Source organism: Danio rerio, chromosome 1, assembly GCF_052040795.2.
Source record: "Danio rerio strain M-AB ecotype USA chromosome 1, GRCz13ab, whole genome shotgun sequence".
NCBI classification, from domain to species: domain Eukaryota; kingdom Metazoa; phylum Chordata; class Actinopteri; order Cypriniformes; family Danionidae; genus Danio; species Danio rerio.
In genome coordinates this window covers 21,501,401-21,526,169 of record NC_141021.1, presented here as the reverse complement: position 1 = coordinate 21,526,169, position 24,769 = coordinate 21,501,401, and the positions used below count along the sequence as shown (strand labels likewise).

The 24,769-nt window shown below is 35.2% G+C and overlaps 1 protein-coding gene and 1 long non-coding RNA gene across 5 annotated transcripts in view; one reads left to right on the top strand and one right to left on the bottom strand.

The window, feature by feature from the left end:
* Positions 1-253: 253 nt before the first annotated feature.
* Positions 254-24,769, top strand: part of LOC101882573 (protein NSUN7) — a 54,277-nt gene continuing 29,761 nt past the window's right edge. For 2 of the 4 annotated variants that reach the window (XM_087237102.1, XM_087237101.1), the window contains exons 1-10: positions 4,087-4,569; positions 10,837-10,895; positions 10,978-11,114; positions 12,588-12,740; positions 13,336-13,519; positions 13,592-13,805; positions 15,835-15,978; positions 16,073-16,174; positions 18,799-18,916; positions 19,375-19,474. In XM_087237102.1, coding sequence (XP_087093228.1) covers positions 4,095-4,569; positions 10,837-10,895; positions 10,978-11,114; positions 12,588-12,740; positions 13,336-13,519; positions 13,592-13,805; positions 15,835-15,978; positions 16,073-16,174; positions 18,799-18,916; positions 19,375-19,474 — 1,686 coding nt within the window. In that variant the 5' untranslated portion in view covers positions 4,087-4,094. The other 2 variants (XM_087237103.1, XM_087237104.1) reach the window with 2 other exon arrangements.
* LOC147846797 (uncharacterized) lies at positions 18,669-22,929 on the bottom strand. Its single transcript, XR_015476544.1, has 3 exons — positions 21,887-22,929; positions 21,058-21,537; positions 18,669-20,198 (listed from the first exon to the last, which is right to left on the bottom strand). It is a non-coding gene; the product is annotated as an uncharacterized LOC147846797 (long non-coding RNA).

The following is a 24,769-nucleotide window of genomic DNA, read 5'->3' as shown; positions in this document are numbered from 1 at the left end:
TTCAGAAAGTGATTGGCTGTCAAAGTTGAGGAGAAAAAAAAACGTTGGTTCTTCAAAGAAGTGAGTGATGAAGGTCAGTTTAGTTTAAGTTCAGTTCTAAGCAATGGAGACTGCAACTCAGATCGTACTTGAGCCCAAAGCAATGAATCATTCAGCGTGATGAATGCAAACGTCAGGCTAATTTTGTCTCATTGGAGCCGACGTGCGTCAAGCGTAAGAGGGTTTCAAATGAGCAGAAATGAAGCGTTTCTCTGGAGTCTGTTTACCCTTAAAGCCAGCTGTCTGCTCTTTAACTAAACTCCACAGCACCTCTTAGGTTAAAATGGGTCAGAGATATAAGATATAACAAACACAACCCAGCAACATCTAATTTACTACCAAATTTTACATAAACGACGTTCTATGTGCTGTTTTATACACCTTCCCTAACCTGAGGGTGCACTATAATACACTTTTCTTTACTCTGTGTTTGTGTAAGTGATGATGAGCTGTTGATACATCTGGAGGGAGAGGATCCACACTCTGCTGACAAGAACAAATGTGTTTGTTGTTGTAGTGACACAAGATCCCAGAGCCAGAGAGAGAGAGAGAGAAAGAGAGACTTAGAGAGCTCCTACTGTAATTTTCAGTCTGTTCTCATATTCATACCTGTAGCCAACTTGAATGCGCTTACATTATGAGAGGTATGTATTATTTCCTTTTCATTAAACAGATTTTGAATGTTCATAAAAAGAGGGGTTTAAAGGTTTATTCTGCATGCAAACATGGCATTTGAATTCATACTGGTAATGAGTAGAAAGCTATAGTTTGATGTAATATATATTAGACATCATTTAGATATTGGAGTTTTTCTGGGTCATAGGAGTTTTAGGGAGTAGATTGGGGTTTAAATTAAGATTTAAAGCAGGTAATAGTTTTTTATTGGTTTAGTACTCTTTTCATAAGTTAGGGGTACATTTTCAAATCTGTTTGTACAAAACTTTAAACTGATCACACTTGTAGTACTACTCGTAATTCTTTTAAAACGTGATGTTGTGCGTGATTATATTTACACATATACTCATTCACATAATCACTATTTCAGAACACAAGGTCATTTTGATATGAATTGAGAACATTTGGTTTATTCACCAAAACACAACAAGATCTTTTTTAAACGTAGTGCTTTTAACAATCAGTTATTTAGTAGCAAACAATACAAGGTACAGGTTTTAAATCACTGTCTGTACTGAATGAATGTTACTGTACTGTGCACAGCCATCACAGCAAATATTCAGAGAAACTGACAAAAGATAAATTAAAAATAAATAAATACGTTTATATAAAATTAAATTGTATGTAATTAAAATGTAATTAAAAAGCACATTCTGTCATTTACATATGCATGCAAAAAAGTATTTGCTGTAGTAATTGGTATTTCTTGACTGAAATCTGTTGCAGCATATTTTAACTTACAAATTATCAGACAAGTTGGAAATAAATGGACTTTAAAAAATTATTCACCGATTAAACATTAAGATAAGTTAAATTAAATGACAGACAAATGTCTTCAACTGAAAGATAAGAGATGCAAATCAAACGTTTGATAGTAATAGCTTTACGAAAAACAGACACTGTAAATTAAACATTTATATAGATGAAATACTTATTTTGTGTAGTGAATATGATGTTTTGTGATAATGTTATTGTACTAAAATATTTAAAAATATGCTAAAAATGTTTAAAATAATGTGCACTTTTGATTAGCTGATGTAATATTAGTAAGAGTTACCAAAAAAATTACCAATTGCATGTGAGTATTGAAAGAAAGAAAGAAAGAAAGAAAGAAAGAAAGAAAGAAAGAAAGAAAGAAAGAAAGAAAGAAAGAAAGAAAGAAAGAAAGAAAGAAAGAAAAAGAAAGATTATTTTAGACTAATTTCTTTTAGTGATGCAATGGTGCAGTAGGTAGTGCTGTCGCCTCACAGCAAGAAGGTCGCTGGTTCTAGCCTTGGCTGGATCATTTGGCATTTCTGCATTTCAATTTGCATGTTCATCCCATGTTCGCGTGGGTTTCCTCCGGGTGCTCCGTATTGTGTAAATGAGTGTGTATGGATGTTTTTCAGAGATGGGTTGCAGCTGGAAGGGCATCCGCTGCGTAAAACATGTGCTGGATAAGTTGGTGGGTCATTACGCTGTGGCGACCGCAGATTAATAAAGGGACCAAGGCAAAAAGAGAATGAATGAATGAATTTCTTTAAGATTTGGTGATTTTTCTAAGAAGTGTCTGCTAAATGACCAAATGTAATGTAAATGTGAAGTGCATAAAAGGTCGATTAAACATAGGATTATAAATCATCATTCAATTCTTTAATTAGTTTTCTTTAAGAATAAAAAGGCATGTGGAGCATTGCACTTTTAAACTTTATAAATAAGAGTGTTGATATTAAGAAGATTTGTGCTTCTTTTACTCACAGATGTTCAACATTACCGTACTAAATAACTATTTATTTAAGTCATTTTAAATTATTTTAAATTCTTCATACACATTAGGTTTTACCCATTTGTCAACAAAAAACATTTGATCGTTCGAAATACTATATATAAGGTAAAATGTGCTTTTATTATTATAAATTTCAACCATATTTTGATATTTCAAGTTATGTGAAATAATAAAATAGGCCATTATATTTAGTATTTTTTATGTTTGTAAAACAGAAACACGACATCTTCACAACATACTGTCAGACATAACAAAATCAGAAACCAAAGACCCCCAAACACAATACTCTCTACATATCATGTACGAACACCCTAAAGATTTTTTTAAACTAATAAGCTGTTTACATTTTTTTGATATTATGATTGTACTTACCAAAACTGAAAAATATTAATCTTAAACCATTTCTTCACACTCAAGTGTTTCTAAACTTTTCTGAATTTATTTCTTCTGTTGAAGAAAAATAATGCTGTAAATAAGCGACCATTGACATGCATTTGAACAAAAAAATACAACGGAAGTCAGTGTCTTTTTTATTTTTACAACATTGTTCACTACATCTTCCTTTATGTTTATCAGAATAAAGAAACTCAAACCAGTTTGGAACAAGTATGAGTACACAACCTGACAAAAGTCTTGTCATCCATCCCAGCTGTAAGGGCAACAAATAATAACTTGACTTCTTGTTGATCATATGGAAAAGTGGCAAAAGGTAAATTTTTCTGATGAATCATCTGTTGAACTGCATCCCAATCATCACAAATACTGCAGAAGACCTATTGGAACCCAAATGGACCCAAGATTTACACAGAATCAGTCAAGTGTGGTGAAGGAAAAATCATGGTTTGGGGTTACTTCCAGAATGGGGGGCGTGTGAGAGATCTGCAGAATGGATGGCAACATCAACAACCTGAAGTACCAAGATATTTGTGCTGCCCTTTACATTACAAACCACAGAAGAGGGCAAATTCTTCAGCAGGATAGCGCTCCCACTCATACTTCAGCTTCCACATCAAAGTCCCTGAAAGCAAAGAAGGTCAAGGTGCTCCAGGATTGGCCAGACCAGTCACCAGACATGAACATTTTTTAGCATGTCTGCTGTAAGATGAAGGAGGAGGTATTGAAGATGAATCCAAAGAATCTTGATGAACTCTGGGAGTCCTGCAAGAAAGCTTTCTTTGCCATTCCAGATGACTTTATTAATAAGTTATTTGCATCATTGCAGAGATGTATGGATGCAGTCATTCAAGCTCATGAGAGTCATACACAATATTAATTTTCCACTGCACCATGACTTTATATTCTATACTGTACATTATTTCTGTTAAGTGACAAGACTTTTGACTCAGCAAAGTCAGACCTTAATGTCCTAATTAAATAATTAAAAATCAAGGCATGATCAGATTTTATGTTGGTAAAATAAGCGTAATCTAGAGGCCTTTGCCTTTCATATAAGCCACTTCTGATATCAAATGATCAACTAGAAATCAAGCTAACATTTGTTGTTCCTGAAACTTGGATAGGCGGCAAGACTTTTGTCAGGTAGTGTAAATGATAACAGACCTTTCATTTCTGGTTAGACTATCCCTTTAATAATGTGTGTAATAAATGATCACTAATGCAGTATTATTTCACAGAGTTTGACCTGATCAGAATGGTTGAGCAGACTCCCAGCTCCTCACCGGACTCAGATCTGCCTGACGTCTCATCACTGAATGTACTGGATCAAGAATCAGCTCATAAAAATAAAGCACACACTCCAGTTTCTCCAAAGAGAAAAGTATCTACCCAATTCCTCAATAAGAGGATCACTGCAATGCCCACAGAAAGAAACACAGTCAGGATGGAGAGAGAAGGAGTACCTTTGGGATTCCCAGACTCAGTGTATGTTCACGCTGCTGCCATTTTCCTAAAAACTTTTGTGGAGAAAAACCTCACTCAGAGACTTACTCGCTATGGGCGCATCAGTCCCAGTGGTCATGAAGAAGATTATGATGATGATGAAGATGATGATGATTCAGGGATAGTTGATGAGGCTAAAACCAAGCAGAATGAGCTCTGGGCCTACGAGTTGGCATTTAACGCTCTGAAATGTAAGTGACAAAAAGCTATTCCTCAAATCCAAAATGAGTTTTTATGATTATCAGGGTAAGAATTGCATTACGTTTCCTTTGAAAGTTCATATTTCAGTATTCTCCTTCAGCTCAAAGTGAGTTTACCTGCCCAATCTTGTTTGGATAAACTCTTTAAAGAAGGGAAATAAGTCTTTGTGAAGAGTGCACGTTATAAAGTGGTGATTTAGAAGGGTGAAGAATCAAAGGTTTTTGTTTTTGCAGTATGCAGTAGTTGATGTCCCTGCACTCAATGATGTCATACTCTTTGAGGACCACAGATCTTTAACATAAATTATTCAGGTCCTCTGAAACTGGGCTCAAAGGTGCATTTGGAAAGAAATCATGAACGTAGAGCTGAAGTCAAAATTATTAGCTCACCTATGAAATTCTTCATTCAATTTTTAAACATGCTAGCCACATGCTAAAACCTGATAGAAACATGGTAGCATATAGCATTAGCAAGCAGCCACCCAGAATACCAAAATAGATTACATTATGGAGACTTTTAAGGAATCTTTTAACTTCAAAATTTGACAGTCTTAAAACTGTTTTAAACCAAGTTGTTTTTAATTATGAGAATTTTTTTTACATAATAGTTTTAAATACTAATTTCTAATAACTAATTTCTTTATCTGTCTTGATGACAGTACATGATAAAGAATTGAAAGAGCAGAGTGACATAACATGATGCATAAATATTCATTAGTGTATATGTGTTTGTTGCCTCATTACAAATAAAAAAGTGTATTGCTGCATTACAAACATAAACAGAAAATGTTACACTCATACACTAACAAAATATACAATTAAATAGACCATATGCCTTTTTGGGGTGGTGCTAAATAAACGTATAATCCATCTTTCCTGTATTTTACATCTGAATGAGCTGTAAACATATGTGATGCTGTTGCATTTACTTACCCAGGAGCTAATGCCTGTCCTCTTTTCAAAATAAAAGTCCTACATACATAGGAAATGTAATTAGATGTGTTAAACTTAGAAAATAAGCAGTAAAACATAATTGCTGCAATCTCACCGTTGTGGCCAATCAAACACTATTGTGCTTTGCATATTAATGAACCCATGAGTATTGTCAGAGTAGGTGTTTTGTTTGGATTAGCCTGTTTTTTATTGGGGTTTAACACTTTTATTACACATTTTTATTCTTTGTCACTTTTAAAGCAATATCCAGGGTCACTGAATCTTCCTAAATGGAATGAACATGCCAACTATACCAGTATATGTTTTTACTCAGCGATTCCCCTTTCGGCCGCAACCCAGTACTAGGAAACACTCATACTTGTGGCCAATTTAGTTTAATCAACCCACGTCAACATGGGGAGAACATGCAAACTCCACACAGAAATGCCAACTGGCCCAGCAGGGACTAAAATTAGTGACCTTCTTGCTGTAAGGTGACATTGGTAACCATTAAGCCACCGTGCCCCCCTCAATATTGATTATATATGTGTAAAATATATGGGAAGACATTTAAATTAATTAATAAACAAAAGTGATTTTATATGAATCTATTGTTCAAAAAAGATCATTTAAAGTAGCCTGTAGCTGATTAATGGCCATTTCCATTTATTGCTATTGAGATGCATTATGGGACCTCGATCTCTTGCTCTGATAACGTTTCATGTTGTAATTTTAAACAAAGTGACTTGTACTGTCATTTTTAATGTATTTGAAACACAATATATTGGTGTTTTTGGTCATGTAAATTATGATACAACAATCAGATAACTAGCTGCTACATTTCTGATCTCAATTATTTACAGAGTTTTATTTTTATACTATTTAAAGTTGTCAGAGCCCAGTTTAAGGTCCCATGATTCAGTTTCTAAAGAGTTAATAAACAGAAAACACCATCACAACACACAAAAACTGTTAATTGACAGTGGTTTCTGTTTAAACATTTTGATATCAAATAAAATGATAATATTGATCATATTAAATCTTGCGATTTTAATGTTGCCATATCACAGTAAATCATAATAAAATGTCTTTTCTTTTTAAGCACATCTTATTCAGAAAACATTAAAGCAGTTTTAAAACCTTGAAATAATACATATAAAGCTGTCGTAATGTTATTTTTGTTATCTGCATATTTAGGGTTCAGTGGTAAATAATATTTTAAAACATTGGCTATTAAAAACTTCAGAAAATTGGTGTTGTGATCTAAAATATTGGCTACTTCAAAATCTCTAAATAAAGGACATGTTCAGTTGTAATAGAAGCTTGATATCAGAAAATTTAGATTTGTTGATAACATGTTATTAGAGGTTATTAATGTTATTTTAGTGACTGTGGCTGTAAAATTTGGGGCCAAGCCGTGGCCTCTTCATGTTCCCTGTCATTTTTCTCTGCACTGACCTCATCTTTCCTTGCTTTTCCCCTCTTCTTTCCATTTCTGAAGTCTTGAATCAATAATTTGGGAATGTCTGGTCACATTCTGCTCGAGTTTCTCCTTGTAGCTTATCTTCTCCACACATGTCTCTGAATCATCTCTCTCTCTCTCTCTCTCTCTCTCTCTCTCTCTCTCTCTCTCTCTCTCACTCACGTTCACTTTCTTCTACTTTTTGCTTAGGGGAGGCTTTTTTACCTTTTTATTTTTCATGGACATCTATTTGCTTTTAGTGTAGTCAGGTCAGACATGAGTTGGCTGACTGCTGTAACACTTTAATGGCAGTGCTGAACTGTCAGCATGAGGTCAGTTCTTACAGCCCATTCTGTCATCCACAAATACAAAGTTAACAAACAATTTAAATGAATTCATGAACTTTACAGAATCATATTACATAAGCATGCCAATCTAATGTAGCATACAATATGTTACAGGAAGAAATATCTGTTTATTCATTCATATTATTTATGGTCACACTTTATTTCGATGGTCCGTTTGTTGAAGTTACATTGCATCTACAAGGCAACTAATTCTTACTACATTGGTAGACTGGTAGGTTTGGATTAGGCTTAGAGTTTCTTAGTCAGTTAAATGTCTGTTGAAGGAGCAGTATTAACAGATATTACAGTTTTTTAGGATTGCTTACACACTAAAATTAAAAGTAGTACACTATTAGCAAAATATTACACACAAGTATCAAAACATCAGCCCATATTTGCACAACTATAAGCACATAGTCAACTTAACACTTGTTGCAAAACTCTACACACAGTGATTTTCAAAACACTAAACACACTTAACATACATTACACACTAAAATCTATCATGAAGTCACTTCATTGCAATACCAAAGCAGGGACTGTCAAATTACTGCACCGTCCAACCAATTGGTTCAACACAGTCATCAGGTGTGCAAACACTTGTTTGATTTATTGTAGACACAACAATCAGGTGTTTAAGCACTATAAAATGGCAGTTTGATTATATATATATTCAAATGAAGCAAATTTATGGAGTGCCTTTAGAGCACAATTTCGAAAGGGTGAAAAGATTGTGGCATGATTATGCAGAGGTATGTATTCAATTTAGCAGTGTGATCTTGCATACTGTCTCATAATCTTTTACTGTACTGTAATACTAGACCTACACTGAAATACACCATTTTGTCTGACACTGTTCTTCAGGTAGTTTTACGAATAGATAGAGAGGAGATATAGCATGAGTTTGCTTACGTAGATGATGGTGTGTTCAACCTGACGTGAACACGGAGTAGAAGAAACATCATTGGCCACAGGGCTATAGTCAATGTCCCAGGGCAACATGGGGTAAATATACAGTAACACTCTGTGCAGCCATTACAAAGAATGGGGTCCTCCACTGCCATGCCCATATGGGCCCTTACAACACAGCACATAAACTTACATTCTTGGACCAATTGCACTGTAACGGGGAGACTGACACGGAGGGATCCATTTTGCAGTATTTATTAAGTCACACTTAAACATCAACACCTCGCACGGTTGTGCGAACATACAACATACAACTCAACGATGATTAGCAGATAACAGAGGCAGAGTGATTACCAGGCTTGAGTCAAGGGCAGGCAGCGTGGTTCAGAGTCCGTAATACAGGCTTTAGTCAGGGGCAGGCAGCGAGAATCAGAGTCCGTGTAATCAGGCTTTAGGTCAAGGGCAGGCAGAAGACAGAGCAGAGTCGAGGAACGGGCTGAAGTGGTAAACGGGAGATTAGGCAGGATAGAACGCTCAGAAATGCTGGCCGGGGCTAAACAAGACTTCGCAATGAAGTGTGTGTGTGAGCTGCTTATATGTGGTACGTGGGTCATTAATGAGATGGAGAACAGGTGTGCTGGGATCTGAGTGAGAAGGATGACGTAATGGTTAGAAGTCCGGAGATGGTGACCTCTGCTGGTCAGCGAGGGGAATGACTGGGACCGAGTCGGTGACATGCACAACATAACAGCAGCAAATCAAATTGGTCATACCCAGTACATTGTTGTCTGGGACAATGTGTCTTTCCACCGTTCTGCTCTGGTTCAGAACTGGTTTTAGCAACATCCACATTTCACTGTCCTATATCTTCCACCATACTCTCCATTCCTCAACCCTATAGAAGAGTTTTTCTCGGCATAGTGGTGGAAAGTATATGATCTTCGTCTCCAAGCTGAGTTACCCCTCATCCAAGCCATGAAGGAGGCCTGTGACCAGATGGAGGTAGCAGCAATACAAGATTTTACATTCAAGACACTTCTTTCCAAGGTGTCTTGCTAAGGACAACATTGCAATTGATAATTCTCATGCCAGATCCAGCTAGGCAAGGAGACAATGTCTAACTTACAGTTCAATACGTGAAGTGACATGTTACAGTACTTTGAATCTTCATGTCAACACGTTGGACATGTTGAGGAATAAATGAGTTTCTTCAGTGTGCAACATTGTTCTTGAGTAGTGTTTGGTGAATTTACTTTATATTTGTACTTTGTTGATGGTAGCCTACTCTAATCATAGTGAAGCAGAAGTGCCAAACGTGTTTTAGGTTTATCACAGCAGTGTGTAACTCGTGCAAACAGTGTGTAGTAAATGTGAAAATGTGTTTTTGTTATGGTAAAAAAGTGTGGTTTTTAAAGAGAAGTCTATAGTTTTTATAAGAGTGTTTAATTATGCAAAGAATCTGTAGTGTTTTGCTAATTGGGTGTGTGGTTGTGCTAATTGTGTGTACTGTTTTGAAAACACGGGCCCTGTTTTGAAAATCGTGCTTAAGCAATCCAAAAAAACTGTAAGCAGACAGACTGCTAATACTCAAATGGTCCGATTTCTTTTTTATTCTCAGCCATTTCTGAAATTTTATGTTTCAATCGCAAAAGATTATGAGATCTATGCTTTTAAGAAAAGGTTGCTGTTTTTGTTTCTGAAAGGGGGAATAATTTTGTTCCCCTGAAAGGGGGAATAATTCAGGAGAGATGTAGACTGAATTTATTTAAATCAAAGTTACTTCCATTATTATTATTATTATTATTATTATTATTATTATTATTATTATTATTATTACATTCATTTTTAAATTTCTAATTTGTCCAGAAACACAATAATTTATATTCCTAAACATTTCCAATAGGATCAGACAAAACTTTGTCAGTCTAATAAGTTAAAGGAATGACAATATTTTAATTTAATAAATTAAATGTGTGTTATTTTTCTCTTATTTTTCTTTTGAGGAATTAATTTTAACACAAATAAACAACTATTAGTATTATATTTATCTTCTAAAAGAAAAGTACAGTTTATAAAAATGCTTAAAATTAGAAGGAAAAAGCATTCTGAAGGCAAGAATTTGCATTTTTTTTATTTAGAAATATATTGTATTAATTTAAAATTTAAAAAAGTTGTTTCTAACAAAAAATATTTAAATGAGATTTCAAGCATAGTCCACTATAATAATACTCTCTTTTTATTAGTTTTAGTTGGAAGCCAGCTATTTTAAATTCATTTCTTAGGATATTTGGGATATTTTAGGATCTTCGGACTATATAGCCTTTAGTTTTCCTTCATATTGTGCTCTTGTTTTACAGCAGTACACTCTCATAAAATAAAGTATTTTTATTGCAATCAATGGGCTCGTGAAGAACTTTTTCATTCAACAAATATCTCTTTAGAGTGGGAAAATGTTATTTATAAATCCTAAATTTTAAAAAAAAAGTTACAAATTGTTCTTCCATACAGTGCTGTGAAAACTATTCTAGAGAGGTTGTTTTGGATTGTAGCAGTGATGTCATCATTTTAGCATCAGTAAATATCCCAAAGTTTGTCCTTCCATCACAGTTCAAGATCTACTGGAGAAGATTCTGACTGACAGCTACTTTCTCCGTTCTCAGCAAATGGTAGGTCTGTTATGATTGACATTTGCACTTTAATCTTTAATTATCTGACTCTAATGAGTTTGATGTGTGTGTTTATGTTCAGCCAGATGACCTTATGGGTCTAGTGGTGGTGATGCTCTATGACCTTCTGGACAGGAAGTTCCAGCCTAGAAGCCCAATCAACAGAACAGAGAAGAGACTTATAAAGGACGTAAGACAGGTTGAGGATGGCCTCTGTAGGTCAGTATGAACAGCAGTGTGTCTGAGCAGCACAAACCGTAGTTTGTGAAAAAAGCATGTGATTCTAACTCATGCGGCGACAGCAAAAATTTATGGACTTAATGAACATAAAGATATGCAACTTGTGTCTTAAAAGCTTAAAACATTAAATTATTAATATATTTTTTACTTAAGGTTTACCATGTAAATCCAATTAGATCCACTTGTTTGCTAAACAAAGCAAGCTTCTCATACAATATATCTACTAAAACACTGAAAATATTACTGTGCAAAACTCAAAAAGTTAAGGTAACTCAAACCAATTGAGGAAACCGATTGCAACAAATATTTTAAGTTCAAAAACTAATCCTAATGAATAATATGAACTTAATCCATTAGAGTAAACAAAACAATTTGAGCACAGTAAAACCCAATAAATGAAGAGAACTCAAATCAAGTCAGCACTGTAAAACCCAATGAGTTAAGGCAACTCAAACCATTTGAGGAAACCAATTGCTACAAGCCATTTGAGTTCATATAAACATATGAACTTATATAAACTAATCTATATGAGTACTGTGACCTTACTCCATTAAAGTTGAAGTATTGAGGTATTTAATTAGCTCATTACCTTCAACACTGCGGGTGCAAAACTCTTTCCAAATGAGTAGAATTGATTTTCAGTATATTTTGAGTTGACTACACTCATTTCATTTGACAAAGTTGACTGTTGAGTTTTACAGTGTACTTTAGATACTGTATTGTAACTAAATCCTATAAACATAATGCATATTAGTCAATATTACTACAGATTAATATATAAACAGAATATATATATATATATATATATATATATATATATATATATATATATATATATATATATATATATATATATATATATACATTTATTTAGGTAAATAAATTGACTCAACAGGTCATGAGACAATAGATGTGTGTCCAAGTTTCATTCATGCTACTCATATGGATACATATAGAACATAATTATCTAACAGTTGTGAAATAAATTCAAATTAGTAGTTAAGAATTTTAGACACACCACAGGAGGAACTTCATTAATCGCTTAATAATTTCTATTGGCGATGTGTCCTAAATCATATATTGTAATGTAGGTAATAAATTTGGTTTTAAACTTTCAAGGCTGTTAGTGTATCCCACATATTTAAGATGTGTATACTAAATCACTCACATTTCCACTGCCATGTGACCTATTGTGTCATTTGTGTCAATTTTAAGGGAGGAAAAATGTCCTCCAAAATTTAGGAATCACCAAATTGTTAACAAATTGTTTTTATTGCAGAAATGTTTGGAAGAACATTAGTATCTGTTTCAGAATCAGAGGAAAAGTTTTTTTTTTGTTGTTGTTGTTATTAAATTAGCATCAATAATGAAAAAAAAATCATATCTTATGCAGTCTTAGTTTAGACAATGAAATGACCTTACATATTGTGCTTGTATATTTGTGTGTACAAGGTTCAAGACCAAACTGGAAGCCTCACTGGCACAATACAGAATCAAGCAGAATTTACTGACCATAGACAGCTTTCTTCCACCAGCTCTGAGAGATAAACATCAGAGATCAAAAACATTAGCGCTGTATGCCTGGATCAACACACTCAAAGCCAGGTGCTGTATTTCTCTATCTGAATCTGCTGTACGTCAACACAAATCTACTTCTTACTGAAGATGTACAGATGTACAGTCAGAATTATTTGCCCTCTGATTTTTTTTTCTGTTTTAAATATTTCCTAAATGATGTTTAACAGCATGGAAATTTTCACAGTATTTCCTAAAATATTTTTTCTTCTGGAAAAAAGTATTGTTTTATTTAGACTAGAATAAAAGCAGTTTTACATGTTTTAAAGCCATTTTACCTCAATATTATCAGCCCCTTAAGCATTTTTTTTAATTGTCTACCATTGTTATACAGTGACTTGCCTAATTACCCTAACTTGCCTAATTAACGCACTTAAGCCTTTAAATTGCCCTTTAAGCTGAATGCTAGTATTTTGAAATATATCTAGTTAAACATTATTTACTGTCATCATAGCTAAGATAAAAGAAATCAGTTATCAGAAATTAGTTCTTAAAACTATTGTTTAGAAATGTGTTGAAAAAAAAATCTGTCTGTTAAATGGAAATTAAGGGAAAAAATATACAGGGGGATAGTAATTAAGAAGGGCTAATAATTCTGACTTGAACTGTACATCAATGTATCCAGTACCGAAACTGTGTGCGAGACTCTGAGGACCGCAGGCTTCAGTCAGGTGGACTCACACACACACCTAATGGGAAATGTGTTCTGTAAGGACAAACACTGCACCAATGTACTGCTGTTTCCCAAAAGGCTCGGAAAACAACTGGAAAAATCCGAACTAGTGAAAGAACACACACTGATAATACAGGTAATAAAGACACATGAGCATCATTCTGATGAGGCAAACATATATCGATGTAAACTGTGTGATTGACTTCAGGATAAATCTCGGAGTCTGGCTGCATGTGCTGTCCGTCCACTGTTGACAGAGGGTTCTGAAGTTCTCATGGTGGGGTCCTTCTCTGTTCAGACTGTGGCTCATGTGGCTATCCAGGCTGCAGCCTGTTCTGGCTGTGTACACGTGTGCGGGGTCCTTAATATCCTCACCTTCAAGGAGGAATTACAAACTATCCTCTCTTCTTCTGGTTGCAAAAGTAAGTGTTATGTTATCGGGAGTGTACATACCATCTCATACTTATTCATGAAACAGCCCCATACCTTCATTCACTATTCCGTACTTTTGTCGACTTTTTTGCACTTTGATGGTTGATAAATCCCTCAGACATATTAGAATTTTTTACATTTTCTATGATTTTCAACGTAAACACTCGCTTGATGGAGGTGTTAGACCATTATGCTTGTGTCTTGCATCTTTTGAAGTGCCACTCACATGAGCACTGCGTTATTTAGACACCGTGTCAAGTAGAAAGAAATTCAACTTTCATGCACAGCACAGCTCATCACTGTAAGTTCCACAGCAGAGGACCAGCAGTGGACTTTTCCAAATGATCAACTAGAAGTGAGGTTATTATTTGTTGCTATTACAACTGGGATCAACAACAAAACTTTTGTCAGGTAGTGTACTATATAAATATTTACACAGTCTACCTCAGCAGTCACTGTTGTTGGCTAGTCCTGAATCAAAGTTCTTCTAAAATCCTCCACCTCCTCCAGTACCACCTGTCTAGATGAGCAGGATTTATGTGCGCCTATTTATGATGCAAGACAGGGGCCCTAATCCATATTACAATTACATACTTGTTTCAGTCCACCAATGAACACTTGGCATTAATATTAACATTCTACAGTGGTACTATCTTGCAAACTATGTTTATTATATGGTTTGAACATTATGTACAGTGCCTCCGGAAAGTATTCATATCACTTCACTTTTTTCCACATTTTTTATGTTACAGCCTTATTTCAAAATGGATTAAATTAATTTCTTTCCTCATAATTCTAAACACAATATCCCATAATGACAATGTGAAAAAAAGAGTTTTTTAAATTTTTGCAAATTTATTAAAAACAAAAAAACCTGAAAAATCACATGTACATCAGTATTCATAGCTTTCACTTTGTTGATGCACCTTTGGCAGCAATTACAGCCTCAAGTCTTTTTGAATATGATGCCATAAGCTTGGCACACCTGTCTTTGGGAATTTTTGCCCATTCCTCTTTGCAGTTCCTCTCAAGCTATATCAGGCTGGATGGGAAGCAACGGTGTACAGCCCTTTTCAGATCTCTCCAGAAATGTTCAATAGGATTTAGGTCTGGGCTCTGGCTGGGCCACTTAAGGACATTCGCCGAGTTGTTGTGAAGCCACTCCATTGATATTTTGGCATTGTGCTTAGGGTCATTGTCCTGCTGGAAGATGAACCGTCACCCCAGTCTGAGGTCAAGAGCACTCTGAAACAGGTTTTCATTCAGGATGTCTCTGTACATCGCTGCATTCATATTTCTCTATATCCTGACTTGTCTTCCAGTTCCCGCTGCTGAAAAACATCCTCACAGCATGTAGGGATGGTATTAGCCTGGTGATGAGCAGTGCCTGTTTTTATTTAAATGGTTTTTCAGGTTTTTTGTTTATAATAAATTTGCAACAATTTAAAAAACTTTTTTCACATTGTCATTATGAGGTATTGTGTGTAGACTTTTGAGGAAATAAATTAAGTTTACTTCATTTTGGAATAAGCCTGAAACATTAAAAAATGTGGGAAAAGTGAAGCGCTAAAAATACTTTCCATATGCACTGTAATTACCTGTACCGAATGTCTTTGGACTGTGGGGGAAACCGGAGAACCCAGAGGAAACCCACACCAACACGAGGAGAACATGCAAAGTCCACACAGAACTGCCAGCTGACCCAGCCGGAACTCAAACCAGCGACCTTCTTGCTGTGAGGTGACAGTGCTAACCACTGAGCCACCGTGTCACCCCTAACAAAATCAGAGTAGTTTTAAATTGTATCCTCTTACAATCTGTATAATGGTGTTGAATATTTGCCTTTTTTTAAGCTTACAAAACTGCATAAAACTCATATGGTGCCAGGGTGTTAACCCATGCCTTATGCATATACATCGAAGATCACTTGATTGTGAGTGAATTATGGGGTTGTTTTCATTATTGCATGTAATACCTTTAAGTATTGATACCCTGTAAGTGTTTTGTCTTTCATCACAGATGTGAAATTGATGTCTGAGTTCTTCAGTGAGCTTAATGATTGGGATGTTCGAATTCAGAAAGTTCGAGTGATCGTTTTGCTCCCAAAATGTTCTTCGTCAGCTCTCTGTAACCCTGTTGACTTTATCATCAATGAGAATGGAGGTACAGCAACACATAATCTTTCATTTTTCATTATCGACAAGTCATCAAGTAATGCAAACCGAATGAATGAATGAAGATAATTGCTCTTTTTCAGATAGAGGACTGCTGCATGGCCTTTCTAAAGGAACCATCTCAAACAGTAAACTGCAGGAACTGGTTGGCAAACAGATGCAAGACCTCCACCATGCTCTCACTTGTGAGTCACACACATACACATACATTTTCTACCTGATGTTAAATACGTAAATGTCTTAAAGCTGTTGTATACTCACTGCAAGTTTTTTTTGTTGTTGTTGTTCTTCTTCTTCTTTTTAAGGAGCGATTGAGTAAAGCTGTTTTAAATTTCACTATGCAGTATTATTTTACATGTGATTATTAAAGTACTTTACCTGAATACTGTTTAGACTCCTTAGAGAACAATAAAATGTGGTTTATTTAGTTTATCTTTTTCTTTATTTTATTTATTTATGATTGTAAAATGTTTAGTATATTTCGTCACCTTATAAGGTTCTATCTGACATTTTTGTCAAACTTGAGTTATTCACATATTCTTACACTGTAAAACCCATTAAGTTAAGGTAACTCAAACCATTTGAGGAAACCGATTGCAACAAACCAATTAAATTCAAAAACTAATCCTAATGAGTACTGTGAACTTAATCATTTTGAGTAAATAAAGCAATCTGAGCACAGTAAAACCCGATAAATGAAAAGAACTCAAACCAACTGAGTACTGTAAAACCCAATAAGTTAAGGCGACAAACCATTTGAGTTAATCTATATGAGTACTGTGAACTTACTTAATTTCCGTTGAACAGGAGTTATTTAATAAACGCATTACCTTCAACACTGAGTTCAAAACTCTTTTCAAATGAGTAGAATTCACTTTCAGTTTATTTTGAGTTAGCTACACTCATTTCATTTGATAAAGTTGACTGTTTACTATGGAAGGTAAATCCTGCCAATTTTAAATAAATCAAATAAACATTGGAAATGAAAATGAAAATCAGATTAACAATTTCATTTTAAAACACTGTTCGCAATATATCTGCCAAAATTGAAAACAAAATGAAATTATTTCATTTTAATTTTCATTTTCACTTTGACAACACATCGTCCCTGTCAAATTAATAATTAAAATGAAGTTGCCAATTTAACATTTAATTTTGTTTTCAGTTTTGGCAGATATTTTGAGAACAGTGTTTTAAAATGAAATTGTTAATCTGATTTTCATTTTCATTTTCAATGTTTATTTGATTTTTTAAAAATTGTCAGGATTTAAACTTCCATAGTTTACAGGGTATTAAAAGACAACTTATATATATATATATATTATGTGATGTTTTTTAATAAGTTGTTTAGATTTAAAAAAACAAAAAAGGTTTTATCTAAAAATGTAAAATATATTTTTATTTGTGTATGTACAGTCAGTGAAGCACTTGTCAGTCTTCATTAAACTTATTTGCTCATCGTCTGTTTTCTTTTAAAGTCTTTCAATTTGATATTAAGCCTTGAAGGGCAAATACTTATTTTAATTCCTGGGACAATATAATTCAATAAATATAATTCAATAGTTCATATAAAGCATATAATTCAATAATTATTACCATATTAATTACAGAAAATTAACAGCTCCACTGGACAAAATATTTAGCACAGCCTTGTACGCTTCATTTAAACAAGAAAAAATATTTATCCTAAAACAATAAATAAATGTTAGAGAAAGCAAAAATTATACTTTCTCAAGCATCAACATATATTTTTTTATTAAATGAATAAACAGACTGATTATATTTCTTGATAAGTAATGCTTCAATGAATAATCTGCCAGATAAAACCTTAAACTCGATTTGCAAACTGAAGAGAATTTTGATCATTTACATTATGTACATTTAAGGTCTCTGTCATGGTAATGTATGAAAAAGAACTGTTACACACAAGTTTGCTATATGGAATGCAAAAACTTTGAAGCTCAATTTCTCAAAATCATTTAGACCACACATAGAACCTTATCATTCCAAAGTGAAGATTTTATACAGATGCATTTCCCTACAGAATCATCCCAATCAGTCTAAAATTATAAATTCATTTCAAATAGAGCTCTACAAGTCATGGTAAAAATGTATTTTTGTTATATAAATCAGAGAGTAACAACATATCATAATGTTACATTTTTCCAATGCATTTATTGTGCAGCCATATTAGTGTGTAATTTAAATATACTTTTGAAGTTTTTTTTATACTTTGAAGATTTTTAGCCCCCCAAGATTTTTTTTTCCTAAATGATGTTTAACAGAGCAAGGAAATTTTCACAGTATATCTGATAATATTTTTTCTTCTGGAGAAAGTCTTAGTTGTTTTATTTTGCTTAGAATAAAAGCAGTTTAAAATTTTTTTAAAAACATTTTAAGGTCAGTATTATTAGCCCATTTAAGCTATATTTTTTCGATAGTCTACAAACCATCGTTTTACAAAAACTTGCCTAATTACCCTAACCTGCCTAGTTAACCTAATGAAGCTAGTTAAGCTTTTAAATGTCACTTAAAGCTGTATAAAAGTGTCTTGAAAAATATCTAGTTAAATATTATTTACTGTCATCATAGCAAAGATAAAATAAATCAGTTTACAGATTAGAAATATGTTGACAAAATCTTCTCTCTGTTAAACAGAAATTGAGGGAAAAAATAAACAGGGGGCAAAACATTCTGACTTCCACTGTACATTATGAAACATCTAAAACCAGTGACCTTGAAACAATTCAGAATGAATGTTTATTTGTTTAACGTAAATTATAATTGACTAAACTTGCTTCAATCGCAGCACCTAAAGTGAAAGCCGTGGTTTACTGCACATGCTCGGTATATCCAGAGGAAAATGAAGAAATCGTGAAGAGAGCACTACAGAACGCAAACAGCAAAGCAAAAGCTCTGCCTTTCCGGTACACACACACACACCTATGCTACTATCTGTGTAGGGACATCCCGTAGACATTATTTGTATATAGTATATTTAATCTCTTTACCCCAACCCTAAACCCAACCCTCACAGAAAATAAACTATATTTTCCAAACACTTCATTCTATATGATTTATGCACTATTTAACAAAACAATGTCCGCACAAGATTACTGGTATTACTATACTTGTCGAGACCAGTACACACACACACAAACTATCCAGGCATTAAGTCTTTCCTGTCACACGCCACTAACTGTACAGATTTAAAGTTGCTGTATCCATGGAAACAGCAGTTAATCCATGGAAAAGCAAGTGGGGGAAAGGATTATATGAGTGTTTGAGTTAACAGAAATTGGATATAAGTTGGACTGAATTTATAATATCGAACAACTCTCTCTCTCTCTCTCTCTCTCTCTCTATGTCTTCATGTTTGGATAAGGCTGGTCAATGCAGGATGGAATGATGAGAAAGAGATGTTTTTCAAAACTGAAGCAAGTGACATCACGAATGGCTGTTTCCTTTGTGTAATGAAACGAGAGGTGAGAAAGAGGGAAAGATCATTAAAGCAGAGGCTGATGGACTTTTAAATGTACATAAGCTTACTTCACTAATAATAAATATTAATATTATATAACCAATAATAATATTATGCTGTGATTCATAGGAAGACAAAAACGTAATATTAAAAAAGGAAACATAATATGAATAGTAATTAATGCATAAATAATTAGCCTAGTTTACAGCAAGCATTGTGTTTTTATTTAGATTGTGTCATCTGTCATATACAGTAGGTCTATAAGTCTGTTTTTTTATTAAAGAAGGTATACTATTTGAGTTTATTAACGGCACAGTATTGGGATTGGGTCTGTATCGGTCGATACTCAGAATTTTGTCATTGGGATCGGAACAGTTCCAAAAAAATGGTATCGGTGCATCCCTAATCACATGACATGTAGCTGATGTTTACAACGAATAACTAATTCTATTTATAACTAAATGTACATATTAAAAACACATTTAAAAAAATGGCTGCTTCCTTTATGTAATGAAACAAGAGGTGAGAAAGAGGGAACAGTCATTTAAGCAGAGGCTGATGGACTTCTAAATGTACATAAGGTTACTTTCACTGCTATTATATTATGCTGTGATTCATACACTGATAAAGCTTGAAGGAGAATGTCTGTGTGTGAGATGGTGAGAGCTCTCTCTCTCTCTCTCTCTCACACACACACACACTGCTCTCAAGCAGAGCTTGATGCATTGCTGTCCTAAATACTGGCAGTGTAGCTCCGGTTCTCACTAAATAATGAACACTTGTGTCTGATCACATTAGCATCCACACAAGTCCACACACAGCAAGAGAAATGAGCCTGTAGCTTCCTTTGAATATCTAAAAATTGAACATTTTGATAGTTTTATTTAATAATGTTTATTTTAATTGAACCCTGGAATACATTTAATCATACTTTTTATAATCTATTATATTCTATATTCTATTCTATCTTCATTTCATTAATCATTTTATTTAGCAACAACTAGATTGGTCAAAACTAAGTGACACAAATCCATTTGTAATCTTCTGAATTTGAAACATACTGATTTTTGAACTTTATATTCAGCAGGACATCTTGAAAGATATATTCTCAAATTGAAAAAATAAGATTGATAATATTCAGGAAGGTTATCATATATGAAGCTGAAGGCTAAATAAATCAGTTCTGCCTTCACACAGAATTTAAAATAAAAAGCTAAAGTAATTGTATTCACGTAGCTGATCTTGACAACTGATAACTAAATTTATTTATAACCAAATGAACATTTTTTTAAAGCCCTTTTTTAAGTTTAAAACCACCAGGCTCAGAAGGATGTTATCATCCATCCACATGGTTAATCAGCTATAGATCACATATGGCTGTGGCCGGAAGTTAAGAAGAATTATTTTTTTTATTTATTTAAATTCCCATGAATTGTATTTTATTAACGTCTACCCTTACCTTAAGCCCAACCGGCACAGTAATGTAAAATAAGATCAGGATCTGGAGTCTTCTCTATTAGTATAGCTGATTAACCATGTGGATGGATGATAACAGCCTTCTGAGCCTACCAGTAGGTCAGTGGTTGCCGTCTTTGGAATGAGACGTTAAACCCCTTCACTTTACTAGAGCATTAGGACTCACACAGACCGCAGGTTCAGCACCCCATGCTAGCCTCACTAACACCACTTCCAACAGCAACCTAGTTTTCCCATGTGGTCTCCTATACAGGTACTGACCAGGCTCTGAAGAAGACATTTATTTTACAATATATGCCCACTACTACCTCCTTCCTCTTGGAAAGACATTTACATACCATCCATCCACCCATGCATCCACCCAGCAAAGAAACGCCTAACCCAACCATGAGTTTCCTGTCATTTCTGAGGTGCTTGATCCCCTTGTTTCTCCACATGATACACTATAATCTACAAAAGACAAAGATAAGACTAAAAGAGCTCTACCTGCTGGCTAAGCTCCAGCAATTCCCAAGCTGTTCTCCAGCATTCTTCAAATTTATCCCCTTCCTCTTTTGAGTCTTCTTCTTCTGCCTGTTGTCTGTCCATTACCTAAAAATTAAACAACTGTCACAGAGAAGACGTCTATTTAACAATATATGCCCACCACTACCCCTTTCCTTGTGGAAGGACATCTATTTACCATCCAACCATCCATCCATCCACCCAGCCAGGAAATGTCTAACCCAACCATGAGTTTCCTGTCATTTCTGAGGTGCTTTATCCACTTGTTTCTACACATGATTCACTCCAATCTGCAAAAGACAAAGATACGACTTAAAAGAGCTCTACCTGCTGACTGAGCTCCAGCAATTCCCAAGCTGTTCACCATCATTCTTCAAATTTATCTCCACCGTTCCTCTTGTGAGTCTCCTTCTTCTGCCTGTTGTGTGTACACTACCTGCAATATAAACAACTGCCACAGAGAAGACATCTAACAATCTATGCCCACCACCACCCCCTTCCTCTTGGAAGGACATCTATTTACCATGTATCCATTCATTAATTATCCATTTATCCATCCAGGAAATACCTAACCCAACCATGAGTTTGCAGTCATTGCTGAGGTGTGTGATGCTCTTGTTTCCCCACATGATCCACTTCCGTCTGCAAAACCCAAAGGCAAGACTAACATAGCTCAACTATTTTGCTGAGCTCTAGCTCTTCAAGCATATCTCCATAGTTCCCATTATGAGTCTTCTTCTACTCAGCTCAAAGCAAAAACAGCACCAACAAAGCTCTACTTGATATCTAAACTCCAGCAAGGGCCAAGCTATTCTATAGCCTTCTTCAAGTTATCGCCACCGTTCTCTCTGTGAGTCTTGTTCTCCTGCCTGTTGTGTGTTCATTCGTTACCTAAAAAAATTAAACAACTGTCACAAAGAAGATGTCTTTTTAACAATATATGCCCACCACTACCCCCTACCTCGTGGAAAGACATCTATATACCATCCATTCATCCATCCATCTATCGAGCCAGGAAATGCCTGACCCAACCATGAGTTTCCTGTAATTTCTGAGGTGCTTGATCCCTTTGTTTCTTCACATGATACACTACAATCTGCAACTTTCCCGAACTCTTGCATTCAATCTGCCCAGTTGGTGGAATAAACTCCCAAACTGCATCAGAACGGCAGAGTCACTCGCTGTCTTCAAGAAACGAATAAAAACTCAACTATTTAGTCTCCACTTTCCTTCCTAATCTGCAATTGCCTCTCTGGCTCCACCGCTAACTGTACTAAAAAAAAAATTTTTAAAAATTACATTACTGATGCTTTGCTTCTTACACTTTACACTCCTGAAACGTGCCTACAGCACTTATTTATTGTTGCTTTTATAGTTGTGTAAATTGCTTCTTTGTCCTCATTTGTAAGTCGCTTTGGATAAAAGCGTCTGCTAAATGTAAATGTAAATCTGCAAAAGACAAAGATAACACTAAAAGAGCTCTACCTCCTCACTGAGCTCCAGCAATTCACAAGATGTTCTTCAGCATTCTTCAAATTTATCCCCACCGTTCATTTGTGTGTCTCCTTCTTCAGCCTGTTGTGTGTTCATCACCTGCAATATAAACAACTGCCACAGAGAAGACATCTAACAATCTATGCCCACCACCACCCCCTTCCTCTTGGAAGGACATCTATTTATCATCCATCCTTTCATAAATCTATCCATTCATCCATCCAGGAAATACCTAACCCAACCACGAGTTTCCAGTCATTACTGAGGTGTGTGATGCTCTTGTTTCCCCACATGACCCACTTCAGTCTGCAAAACACAAAGGCAAAACTAACATACTGTAGCTCAACTACTTTGCTGAGCTCCAGCTCTTCAAGCATATCTCCACGGTTCCCATTATGAGTCTTCTTCTACTAAATTCAAAGCAAAAACAGCACCAACAAAGCTCTACTTGATATCTAAACTCCGCAAATGGCCAAGCTATTCTTTAGCATTCTTCAAGTTATCGCCACTGTTTCCTTTGTGAGTCTTGTTCTCCTGCCTGTTGTGTGTCCATTACCTGAAAATTAAACAACTGTCACAGAGAAGACATCTATTGAACAATATATGCCCACCACTACCCTCTTCCTCTTGGAAGGACATCTTTTTACCATCCTTTCATCCATCCAGCCAGCCACCCAGGAAATGCCTGACCCAACCATGAGTTTCCTGTCATTTTGAGGTGCTTAATTCCCTTGTTTCTACACATGATCCGCTCCAATCTGCAAAAGACAAAGATAAGACTAAAAGAGCTCTACCTGCTGACTGAGCTCCAGCAATTCCCAAGCTGTTCTCCAGCAATCCTCAAATTTATCTCCACCGTTCCTCTTGTGAGTCTCCTTCTTCTGCTTGTTTTGTGTACAATACCTGCAATATAAATAACTGCCACAGAGAAGACATCTAACAATCTATGCCCGCCACCACCCCCTTCCTCTTGGAAGGACATCTATTTACCATCCATCCATCCACCCATCCAGGAAATACCTGACCCAACCATGAGTTTCCTGTCATTTCTGAAGTGCTTTATCCTTTTGTTTCTCCACATGATACACTCCAATCTGCAAAAGACAAAGATAAAACTAAAAGAGCTCTACCTGCTGACTGAGCTCCATCATTTCACAAGATGTTCTTCAGCGTTCTTCAAATTTATCCCCACCGTTCATTTGTGTCTCCATCTTCTGCCTGTTGTGTGTTCATCACCTGCAATATAAACAACTGCCACAGAGAAGACAACTAACAATCTACACCCACCACCACCCCCTTTCTTCTTGGAAGGACATCTATTTACCATGCATCCATTCATTCATCTATCCATTTATCCAGCCAGGAAATACCTAACCCAACCATGAGTTTCCAGTCATTGCTGAGGTGTGTGATGCTCTTGTTTCTCCACATGATCCACTTCAGTCTACAAAACACAAAGGCAAGACTAACATAGTTCAACCATTTTGCTAAGCTCCAGCTCTTCAAGCATATCTCCACAGTTCCCATTATGAGTCTTTTTCTGCTACACTTGAAGCAAAAAGAGCACCAACAAAGCTCTACCTGATATCTAAACTCCAGCAATGACCAAGATATTCTCTAGCATTCTTAAAGTCATCGCCAACGTTCCCTTTGTGAGTCTCGTTCTCCTGCCTGTTGGGTGTTTATTCGGTACCTAAAAAAAATCTAACAACTGTCACAGAGAAGACATCTATTTAACAATATATGCCCACCACTACCCCCTTCCTCGCGGAAAGACATCTATGTACCATCTATTCATCCATCCATCCAGCCAGGAAATGCCTGA